The sequence below is a fragment of the Thunnus maccoyii genome, chromosome 22 (genome assembly GCF_910596095.1).
Source record: "Thunnus maccoyii chromosome 22, fThuMac1.1, whole genome shotgun sequence".
Lineage (NCBI taxonomy): Eukaryota > Metazoa > Chordata > Actinopteri > Scombriformes > Scombridae > Thunnus > Thunnus maccoyii.
Genome location: NC_056554.1, coordinates 16,910,381 through 16,923,155, shown reverse-complemented (window position 1 = coordinate 16,923,155; position 12,775 = coordinate 16,910,381). Strand labels below are relative to the sequence as shown.

Genomic DNA, 12,775 nt, shown 5'->3' with positions numbered 1-12,775 from the left:
CATGAGTAAACATGTTAAGGATGTTAAAAATGCATCTATGTCTTTTATTGTATTTCTTTTGATAAAAAGCTGCTTATTTAATAGAGTGGTATCTTTCTAGAGAGGTGAATATGGTCAAATAGGTTTGTGTGTGTTACTTGGCTGACGTGTGTGTGTACGCAGACACGGGGAGTGAGAGAGAAGGAGGAGAGAGACTGGAGGAGCGGAGAAGAAAGCAGTTTTTCTGATGGATATCCGAAGTTGTGCAGGAAAAAGTAAAGATGTACCTGAGTCTTAGATTGTCAGCTCGATAATCTGTAAGAGGACATGTTTTGGGAGTAACAGATAACTTCTACCCGAAGTCTGCTGCGCTGTAGCCAAGTTGAAAGAGGCTGCTCGTTAATGAAGTGAGCGGTGAGATAGCACTGTGAACGGACTGTAGGCTGCTGCTAGCTAACCCAGCTCGACAAAGTAGCTTCGTCTGGATTTATTCCAATCTGGAAACGAGAGACAACAACCAGCATAGCATAGGTTAGCATAGGTAATAATTGGTGTGTATGATCACTAAAATAATTCAGCGGAAAAGTAAAAGCAAATACTTTTAAGGTGAAAAGGTAAAAAGGGAAAATTTACTGTGTGACTTGTGAAACAAAAGCAGTGAACACTCCTGGTATTTAATTTAATATTATTTTCATTTAATTTTGCCTTAGAATTAAAGGAAGACATTATTACTTTTAATTTTAAATGGTTTCTGAGTGTGTTTATTATTTCAGAGCTTAAAAGCTATATAGCCTTTATACTCTATACCAACTTATATTAGATTGTGGTATTTTATTGTGTTAAAGGGCTAGCATACTCAATTGTTTGTTACACTATGGTCTCAAAATAAGTTATATTCAAGAGGTAGGCTATAGGATTTTCAAATTGACCCAAGCTAAAAACATTAAATTAATCAGAGATAATATAACAAAGGAAATTAGGATAAAAAAAAGAAAAGAACTCAGGGCTCCATCTACATAATATAGAGGGTAGACGGGCTACACAAATCAAAAATTAAATATATTAAAAATAAATTGTTGCACGTTTTATACCATTGTGTTACACAGTTTACTTGACAACTAGAGCTTGAGTAGAAAAAACAAGCCACTGCTTATCAGCATGACGAAAACAAACCAACAGTTTCTCTCTTCACATAAATATGTGTTGCATTGATAGCAACACGTACTTGAGGTGTGGTTGTCACATTCACACCAGAGCTGATGTGTCAATACACGGAAAAGAAGAGGTGTCTGATACTGTGCAGGATGTGCAATCATGTTTTTTAGACAGTAGAAACTAAAACAAGTGAAAATATTTTGGGAGGTAGTAGAAATCGAGTCAAGTGCAATGCATATGAATATAATATAGCAATTACAAAATGTTTTTTTAACTGACTGTATTTGAATACAACTATAACTGGTGGTGACATGAGGAAGTGGACAGACAATATTTATTTCTCAATCTGAAACATCATACAACAGAAAGTCAGAGGTGTGAGCTTGTGAAAATCTGACATTAAAGTTCTCACTGTGTTTTACATCTTGAACTCTCCCTATCACCTCAGTCTGCCATCTGCTGTCAACCAGGTGTAAAACATGTCATCTGGCTGACAGCGTAAATTTCAATCAGGAGAGACAAGTGAATGCAGCAAAAATAATTGTTTATTATACAGATGATATTGAAGATTAAGTGTTGACCAGAGTTTTTGGTGCTTAGACTCTACAGGGAGCAGCAGCAAGATAAATCCCTCCATGGAGTCCAGACACTGGTGATGGTGGCCGATGACTTCTGCTGAGGCTGATAAGGCCGATGAGGCTGATGAGGAGATGCACTGATGAATCAGCGAAGACTTGGCCGTGATGGGGAGGTGGTGGGGCATGCAAAACGACAGCATAAAAGCATTAAGGTAGAGAAGGAGAAAACATATTTTAAAAGACAGCCGCATCATGATAGGCTGACAAATAAAGGTGTGTCACCGTGCTATTGGTTAGATGTGATCAGCTGATGTGAACAGCTGATGACACCAACCCTTATGGATGGGAATGACAGATGGTTTGGGAAATAATACTAATGACCTGAGCATGCAAAAGATAGTCTTCCTGACTGAACTTTCACTAAGCTTCATTTGGCTTTAACTTGAGACTTTATTTCCTCATTTTCATCGGTCTGTCAAGAGTCTCCCCTGCAGGACTCCTGCTCTGTAGGCATTGAGTGGAGCCTTTGATGGCAGATTTGATGACAGGTCGAGCACACAGCACACATCAAATAACAAATCATCACATCGAACAATGAATGTGGCAGCAATAAATAATGAAGGCACACATCAAATAATGAAATAGTGACATCTAGTGGTGAAAACTAGAAATAGACCTTCAAAAAAATGGAGTTGTAGTAAATTTGTGTGGAGGTTCATTTTTTCATATTTAATGACTATTCTCCCTCTGTATTCATTATTTAATGGGAGACTCTTCATTGTTTTACCTTTCTATTAATAACAGTTGACATTAATTTCCACTTGCATTTCTTGTTTGATGTTTAGCTTTTCATTATTAGATATGGATCAGTAGTGCACCACTCTCCTCTCTACTTCCTCAACTCTCTCTGGCGTCTGCCCTCTGATCAGCTCATATTAGGAAAGACATGTGGACTCACACCTTTGGTAGTGTGTAATTAGATGGCAACAATTCTTGAAATCAGGAGGCCCCAGTCAAAAGCTAAATGTTTTTCCAAAGTTTTTATACTTTTTTCCCCCTGTATGTTCCTATAGCTTCAAAATAGTAACCTCTAGTTCACTCAATTACATAAATATATAAAGTATATATTATATAAATATAAAAAGCAATTAAAAACATCATTGACTGTTTACTGAAAAAATGTTTACTGATGACAAAAAAAAAACACATACATCACAGGTAAATTCATTTGTAAATAGACAGGAAAACCTTCATGTATAATAATAGCAAAAGTTACATATTCCTGTAGAGCCCCAGATTAAAAATACAGACCTAGAAATGTGCTTCAAAGCACCTGTAATGTTTTTAATAAATACACACAGTTGTTCACTACAAATTAAAATTAGCACATATACTTGGAGAAGCTCTTATTACAAAATGTTGGCTGTCATCAGTTCACATTTATCCTTTAAAAAATTCCAACTAAGAGATATTATATTTGCATTTCTGTGACCTGTTACTAGTCAATCAGACTTTACTATGCTGAACATAGTTTAATATGATGAGGTTAGATATAACAATACAATACAGTAGATATTACTTAGCTATAGATTGAGAGAGACAACATGTGAGGTTACTGAATTCAGCTTTTAGTCACTTATTGTAGTATTTTAAAGGGCCATTTTACTAATTTTCCTACAGTGTCCTACTCCCTCTCTCTGCTGTCTGATGTTCACCCCATAATGTAAAACAGGGATCTTTGATCAGCTTTGTTTACAGTTGTTCACATTTTGAGATGTTTTTTTTATCAAAGAAATATACCTGATGGTTCATCACCCAACAGAAACAAGGGGCATAAATAAATCTGCATAAGAACATAAGAATCTCCAAACTTCCCGGTTCAAAGTTTTTGTTCCTCTCTCACCTACTGGATGACCAAATTAAGAAGGAAGATTATAAAACAGACATTAACATACATACACTCAAAAAAAATATATTAAAAACAATACTGACAGCTTACTGTTCAATAAAAAAAATATATATTGATGCATGAAATGGTTAACCAAGCTTTTACAAAAAATACTAAATTCATCCAGTTGAAAATAAAATATCTATCAATCCATTCTTTAAAGGACAGGGAAACTTGTACAACACGTTTAACAGGATGTTGTTTGATAGCAGATCATCACATATAGTCATTAAAGCTGTTTCATCAAAAACTGAAGAAGAGACTGACTGACTAAAGCTGCACTACTGTACTAACTGTACAAAATACTGAGCACATTTGATATTTAGATATCAGAGGTACACAATTGCACACAAAACTACAAATAAACTACACAATGATGTAGTTCTTCATGTTGTCATCCATTCCTTTGGTTTTGTTGATACAGATCTCTCTACAGACCTGGAAGAAAACCAAAAGAAAAAGAGGTACAGTGTTATATAGAGGACATTTTGCTCCCATTTATAACCCATTTACGTATCTGCGGAATTAATCATTTATTAGATAAAAAAACAATATGCACATTATTTTATCACTGTATTATTACCAAGAGCTGTTCCTGGTTCAACTTCAGAATAAACAGCTTCATCAGTTGCTGCAGGAGTTGATTTTCCTATAAATAGAGAGAAGATTAGTCTGAAACATTTTCCAGTAATGTCATAATTTACAATGATAATGTACTGAAGGGTTGTCAGGGTTAATGTCTCCACTGATAATAAAAGAATAACAGTATTGTAATGCTCAGAGTGCTCAAAGCAGTCACACAGCAGAGTATTATGGCTTTTACAGAATTTAGTAAACATACTGATACTGATTATACATACTGATGTATAAATACTGTTCTTCAGCACTGCAAACACACATAATGTAAAATAAACATACAATCCAACAAAAGATATTCAAAAAATTAATAATTATAAACACCTACAATTTTGCAAACACAGAACACATGACATACATTACACTGTATCCAAGAACAACATGTTGGACAGTAACAGTTGCAGGTGAGTGCAGACCTTACTTAATTTGTCTTTCTTCTGTATTATTGTAGCAATAGTGTTTGCAAATGTGTGTGGAGAGTGTGTGCATAATCAGATTTGTAAACCTGTAAAAGAATCTCTAAATTCATACTGAAATGTGTGAATATGTACAGCAATCTGCAAGTATGTATTCAGATTTGTAAGTGTATTGACACTTGTGAATATGCAGACAAATCTGTATATGTGAATCTGTAAATATGTATTCAAAAAACTCAGAATAAATGGCCTTTTATTAATGACTGAAAGTTTTGCTCCAAGAGCTGGAAACAGAAAGTCATCAGATACAACTCAGGTACATCTGTAATTAGTTGTCTCTTTACATGTAACTTTTGATACATTCTTGACTAAAATTTGCAAATGTGAGGGTTTTCTTCATACTTGGCCGAGGCTCGCAGGCTCACACTGGGAGGAACTGAAAAAACAAGGCAGGATGCAGGGGAGCCGTTAAAGTCACTGTACTGTTCCCAACTACCATAACAACAAACAACTTTCCACAAATTTCCATCTAGTGAGTGACCAGTAGCTCTTTAGCATCTTTAATGGTGCAAACTGACAACCTGTAATGTTTTAGCCTCGCTAGAAACTGCTAGCACAATATTGTTGCAGTGTTTCCCCTGAGACAACTTCAACGGTAAATAAACTGCAATGTTATAAATAAAATATTCTGTTTGTGGGTAACATCATTGCAATGCATTTTATTCTGTATTACATTGCTGGGACTTTGCTAGAATCTACCCTGCTGCTGTAAACAAATGTAGTTCATATGATGTAACATTAGAGTCTGCAGGAAACAAACATGTTATTTTCAACAAACTATACTTGTCTTGTTAGTGACAGCAGCCTTAATGTTTAACTATATTTTCAGTGAGTAACCTGCACCAGACTAATCCTCACTGACTGCATGCTGTGACAGTCACAGTCAGCGAACACATGAGGTGATTGATATTAGGAAAAATGTTAATGCTAGTTAGTGGTTTTGCATGAGTGATGACCATCAATCTGTTGACAAGAAACCTGCAGAATGTTTGTCTGCAAGTTAATATTGCAAATAATTCAATATTGGTTGGCACACTGTGTTACAGACAAAAATTGTGACACATTTGCAGATCTCAGGCATGACAGGAGTCTAGCAAAAGTCACATGTATAAAGAAAACCAATGGAGAGGTGTACCTGAGTTGTAACTTCCCAACTCTTGGAGCAAAATACTTAAAATACATTTTTCTCACAGATTTTACACATTCACAACTCTGTGTATGCTAGGGCTGGGCGATATGGACAAAAAATCATATTTTTCAAGCTTGGGGTCGTTTCATGATTTTACTTGATTTTTGTTTGCCTTCATAATGCAGACTTAAAACATCATATTTATTTAAGACAGTTGAGCAAGAACAATAAGAAACCTGCAACACCTGCAAGGCTGTTATAATCATTATGCATAAAATACATGTGATCCCACACAGCTATTGACTGTGAGCACCAGATGCTTCAACTAAGTAGATCATAGGCATCTAGTTTAATAATCAGTTTCAGCACAGATAAAGCAGAAAAATCAGCGCACTAGTTGCTGCTGTTTGTGTTTCTTTACAAGACATCAGCCTGATATCTGCAGACTGCTGCTAGCTAGCGTTAGCTACCTGGAGAGTAAACTGTACAGTGTAGAATCTGGATACTGTTCCTTCAACTTCAGGTGTTTCAACTCTCATAACCAGAGATGAGACCTCATCAACTAACACAAACCAAGAGCACAGATCAGTGTGTAGAGTCATTTTCAGTCTGTTCTTCTCGTAGATGTGACTGTTAAATTCACTGCGAGATAGCCAGAGACAGCTGTGGCAGGTGTGCATGTAGTGTAATTAATAATGTCACAGTTTACGAGACTGTTGTGACTCAAAACAGCTAATGTAGCTGCCATCTACTTTTTGACTAAAAATAACCTTTTCATGCATTTTGTAATAACTCAATTTTACGATTTAGACATTTTACACATTGACCAAAAACAAGAATTTAAATGAATAAAATCAATTTGAGATATCGTCCAGCCCTAGTGTATACATTCACAAATCTTGATACTCTTGCAAATCTGAATGCACATTTTCAGTTTCCTGTACACATTCACAAATATCAGCAATTAGAAATTCTTTTACACATTCTGAGAGAAGAGAGTTTTATTCCAACCTGATAAAGCCTGAATCTGTGAAAAGGATATTTGTTGTTACATGGTTTTGTCTTGTAAATTGTTTTCTCTTAAATTATGTAATATTGCATTTCAGACTGCTCCATGTTAAGGTGTATACTGTACCATTTTCAGTGTCTTTAGAGCCTTTGATTGATTCATAGACAGAAGCATCACCTGTGAGCATAAAGTGAAAATCAAGCTGAGATCAAGTGAACCATTTAAATTGCATGACACCAAATAAGATCAAATATCACCTTTTTAACAAAAATCCTCAGGTTTTTTTTATTTATTTATTCGATTTTAAAATAGTGTGGATAAGTGCAAATACAGGGAATCTTAAATGTTTAGAGCCTTTACTGTCTTTATAGACTGTAATAGAAATGTTGAGGTTACAGTTAAGAAAAAATGACAAAATTAATCAGGATTAGTTTGAAGACTGACCATGGAGAAGAGAGGAGTATACGTTATGTTGAGTTTCATTTAAGTTAACCATGTGATTTGCAGCAGAGTCCTGATTGTTGCTGTCAGACTGGATCGGCCTAAAACATTTAGCAAATACAATGATTTAATTGAAGGTACTGCTGTTATGTTCAAAATGAGAGAAGAGAGTTTTGTACCAACCTGATAAAGCGTGAATCTGTGAAAAGGATATTTGATGTTACATTGTTTTGTTTTGTAAATTGTTTTCCCTTAAATTATGTAATATTGCATTTCAGACTGCTCCATGTTAAGGTGTATACTGTACCTTTTTCAGTGTCTTCAGAACCTCTGATTGATTCATAGACAGAAGCATCACCTGTGAGCAGAAAATGAAAATCCACCCAAGGTCAAATTAATCATTTCAATTGCATGATACCAATCAAATCACCTTTTTTAACAAAAATCCTCAGGTTTTTTTTTTTTTAATGTGATTTTAACAGTGTGGATAAATGCAACAACAGGAAACTGTAAAGGTTTTAGAAGCTTTCATTTCTTTGTAGAATGTAATATTTAATACGTTACAACCAAGACTATAAAGCCTTAAAGCCATAATGGCAATAATATTTCTGGACTCTGGACATAAGTCTTGTAGTTTTGGTTCAATTACAACAATATAAAACAATGTTCTAGTCTGATCTTTTGTGCATGTGGTAGAACAACAGGTTATGTGACAAATCTTTGAGACTGTTCTACAAACTGACCCACTGCTTTATTTACTGAGATCAACAACAACTTCCTGTCTGATGGATTGTGGCTTTTGCTTAATATTCATTAAAAATCAGATGGCCAGAGTCTAGAAAAAGAGTAATAGAAATGTTATTGTTACAGTTAACAAAAAATGACAAAATTAATCAGGATTAGTTCGAAGACTGACCATGGAGAAGAGAGGAGTATACGTTATGTTGAGTTTCATTCAGGTTGACCATGTGATTCACGGCGGGGTCCTGATTGGTGCTGTCAGACTGGATCGGCCTAAAACATTAAGTAAATACAATGAATTTAATAAGACACATTGAAGGTACTGCTGTTATGTTCAAAATGAGAGAAGAGAGTTTTGTACCAACCTGATAAAGTGTGAATCTGTGAAAAAAATATTTATTGTTATGTGGTTTTATTTTATAAATATTTTTTCTGCTATTTCACATTATGACATCAGAATACATCTTTGTATTTGAATATTTAAAAACAAAACATTTAACATGAGAGTGAAAAAGTCTCACCCTTGGATCGTCTGTAGCAACACAACAGGAGCAGGAGAATAATAAAAATAATTCCACAAACCAGCCCAACAATTAATGGTATAAGAGATGAAGAGCTGTCAGGCCTGGACACTGCTGTAATAGATAATAACAATATTCATCATTCATTTACATTTGTATTTTTATAGATATCAGATTTTGTAATGTTATGTTTAATTATTGAATGGCCCTTATGTAAAGTAGAAAACATGTTAATTCAACATGTGCAATCAGCTGAAACTAAACCTGTAAACTTCTAATTCTGTAAAGTATTTGACCACATTTCTTTCTAAGACAGCAACACAGTTTACAAGAAAGAAAATGTTAAACAGTTAAACACTATAGATCACACATATGACTTTATTTTTCTGCAACTAATTTATCTCACAGAGTCAGTGTAGCTGAGCAAAGACCCAACATTTCAGCTTTATTCATACATGTCTTGTAACTGTAAATAAACCATCTATGGCTAGTTAGCTCTAGAGCGAACAGGTACATATGAAAGAAACGGTGGATGGTTATTGACACAAGAACACCACTGACTAAATCTGCATGTTAATTTCATCATCAAGAACAAAGAAAGGTCTTGTTGCACACCAAAAAAGCTGTGGACCAAACATCTTGGATCTGTAAAATATTAATTTCCAGATGCCGGCGTGACTGGGGAGTCGAGTCTTCACACTTGCTGTCAGCCAACTCAGGTATCTGAGCTCAGCAAGAGACACCATCGAGGGCGTCAGCTTACGAAACCGGTATAGGGAACCACTGCCGCGGTGATTGGAAGGCTGAGCCCAGCACGGAATCCAATATGTGTGTTAGCTCATGAACCACAAGCAGTACGCTGGAGCAGGGAACGGGAAGCAAGGGAACAGCAATCCAGGGAGGCTGCCCTTAGACAGACGCCCAGCTACAACTTATGTAGATAAGCATCTTCACGCTGCGACTCGCACACTGTTCTTCACTTCTCACATACTTTGCTTTCAAAAACACACTGTCACACACTGCACCTTGACTTAAGCGGGGATCAAATAATGAGAGATTACACGCCATCACAGGTGCTTTGTAGGTAAACCCGTGGGGTGTGACCGGGCAAGCCGGGGTGACCCAACATTTCAGCTTTATTACATACATGTCTTGTAACTGTAAATATATTACCTATGGCTAGTTAGCTCTAGAGCTAACAGGTACACATGAAAGAAAGGGTGGATGGCTATTGACACAACAACACCTCTGACTGAATCAGCATGTTAATTTTATCATCAAGAATAAAGAAAGGTCTTGCTGCACACCAAAAAAAAACTGTGGACCAAACATCTTGGATCTGTGAAATATTAATTTCCAGTTATTTAAATAAATATCAAGAAGCTTTAATTTTGTCCACAGATGAGTTTTTGGTTTGAAGGAAGCCCTTTCATAATTTATTTATTCTTTAGTATTACCTGTGTTTGACAAGAACATGACTAAATTATAATGCTGTGCAGAGGACGTCTGATTTTCTAATTGATTGGATGATATTTCTTGATTATAATCTTAAGGAAATATAGTTTAATGAGCTTTTAATTTTGTTAAAGAAACAATAATATAACATAATTTTTGCTATCAAAAGGTTAGGAATATAACTTGTTTGTCTACACAGGAAGTGTAGTTAGTGACACCATGTTGAAAATAATTTAAATACAAGGTGAAAATAAAATAAAATGTAATGTAAACATACTCTGTATAGTGATGTTGACTGCATTGCTGAACTCTCCTGATCCAGACTCACACCAGTACACTGCATCACTCTGCTGTGAACTGTTGATGTTGCATGTGGATCCAGTCATTGACCTCCAGTTAGAACAGTATGACCAGTAGTGGTCCTCAGGAAACCTCCTCACTCTCCACTCAGTAAAGTTTCCTTCACAGCTCAGTGAGACAGAGTCAGAGGTGAAGTGCTGCACTCTGTCAGGACTCACTTTGAGAGTCACTGCTGAATGAACATCTGAAAAACATGTAATGAGGAGCAAACCAAGTACAGAGATATTAAAATTAAAAAGATCACAATGCAAATAATCCTCTTTTTTGTATTTTTAATACTATTTATTGTTGAGAAGAAAAACATCGGAATAACATAAACTGTGCAAAAGGTGCAGTGTTTTGGTGAAACTGTGAGTGTTAAGAACATACAGAGCATATGGACTGACAGTGGAGACGTGAAGTGAGCTGCAGAGTGTTTTGAGCTGTTTTATGGATATTTTGATTATTTTTTCTATCTTGAAAACTTGCTACCAAGATAACTACAGCAACTGTTCACTGTGAAGCTGTAAACAACCTACGTTTACCTGCCACCTTTCAAACATACAGAGGATGTGTTTTTCATACTAAATGATGTTTCATTGTCTCTATATAAAGTACTAGTCAAAAGTTTGGACACACCTTCCCTTGAATGAGAAAGTGTGTCCAAACTTTTGACTGGTACTGTATAGTCAGTGTTTTTCTCTCATCTGTGAGTTTTCTCAGGTTTCCAGCTGTTTCTGTACTTTGTCCATTTACCTGCTTTGTTGCCTGATGACTTTTCTGGTTTTTCATTACTAGATTTTGACTGTTTTGTATGTCTATATGTTGTCTGACCGCTAGATAAAGTCTCATTTAACCACACCTGTCCAGCCTGCTGTGTCAGTAAAAGTAATGAGTATTGGCTATAAGATGAGCTCAGGTATCCAAAGTAAAAGTATTCATTGCAAAGAGGAGAAGAGTTTGATTTCAATAACAAGTAAAATCATAATCTCTCAGTTTTTTGGTGCTGTAATGTTTTCAGATCAATTGAAGATGTAAAGAAGGAAATCCAGCCCAGTCCAGTATGTAGAATAATTCAATATCAACATTGTGTTTGGTGAGTGTGTTGAAAAACTGAAATCTTGACTTGATGGAGAAAGGTCATAGGTTCAACACAATTAATACCCAGATAATCACATCACAACTGCTTCTTGACAGAAGGAGTCAAAAACAAACAAGCAAACTCACCTCCAGACCAAACAAACTCAGGTTTGCTGTAATCAGTGTAAAACACTGGGTCTCCTCTTCCACCTCTACACATATATCCTGCTGTGTGTGTCCACCCATGAATGATGTAGGAATCCTGTTCAGTCCCATTGGTGCTACCAGGTAGCAGCTCATAGCTGTAGGAGTTGTCTGATAGTTTGGGAACAGTCTTATACCAGTAGAACCTCAATCCTGCAGATGGATGTTCAACCTTACAGCTCAGAGTTACTGAGTCTCCAGGACTCAGCCATGATAGAGACACAGTGAGGACAGGTGCATCTGTTGGAAAGTGATTTTCTCAGAATGAAAACATGTTATGATGTAGACTTTAGTCTCTAGACATATAAATAAATCTTATCTAATACAGTTATCATTTTATCTATTAGTACCAGGGAAATCATTCTTGATATTTCCCTTAGAAAAAACTTGAACATCGATCAAATCATTTAGCTAGTACCATCATATGGAAGATACAAACACAGCATGTGACATATGACTCTCCGATGACAGGAGTTACTGCAGAACTAACTAACGAGGTACAGTTGATGTTTAATTAGCGCACTGTTTTTGTTTGCTTCTATTTTTTGTTGAGTTTTTTTGATTAACATCAGAATAGTTGTGGTGATCATGTGGTGGCATGTTTCTCAAAAAAAAGTTGAGAGCTAGTTGGTGACACTGGTGCAAAGTATGGAGTTTTTCCTGTCTTTATTCAAGAGCGTGGTAATTTGAGAGTATAATTTATTGATTTCACTTTCAAATTTTGTAATATAGTCCCTAAAACCCTGCCCTCGCTCTCAAATAGCCTCTGCTTGCGCTTAGATTTGCTCTGTTTCTGCTCAAACTGTGTGCTTGCACTCAAATATAATGTTCCTTGCACAGTATTCCCGCGCTGCAGCTTCAGCTCTTCTCCTCGCACTGAGGCTGCTTCTGTGCGCTCATTCAACTGCTTTCAGATTTCGTCCCTGCTCTTAATAATCCTGTCAAAATCCCCCAACCGATAAGCCAGGTGTAGTGTTGATCAGTGAAATGATCCCTGCTTTCTTGCGGGGATGTTCGCTTTACTTCTTAGAGCGTCCCGTACGGGCGGGTACTCCTTAACTGGGTTCATCCACTCGCGCCCTCC

The 12,775-nt window shown here is 36.1% G+C and overlaps 1 protein-coding gene across 1 annotated transcript in view; it reads right to left on the bottom strand.

Moving 5' to 3' along the window:
- LOC121890086 overlaps window positions 1–12,775 on the bottom strand; it is a 364,377-nt gene that overhangs the window by 186,693 nt on the left and 164,909 nt on the right. Inside the window, exons 23-25 of the mRNA XM_042402354.1 lie at window positions 8,268–8,365; window positions 7,659–7,709; window positions 6,913–6,928 (exon numbers count right to left, since the gene is read on the bottom strand). Of these exons, the coding sequence (XP_042258288.1) occupies window positions 6,913–6,928; window positions 7,659–7,709; window positions 8,268–8,365 (165 nt within the window). The remainder of the gene's footprint in view (window positions 1–6,912; window positions 6,929–7,658; window positions 7,710–8,267; window positions 8,366–12,775) is intronic.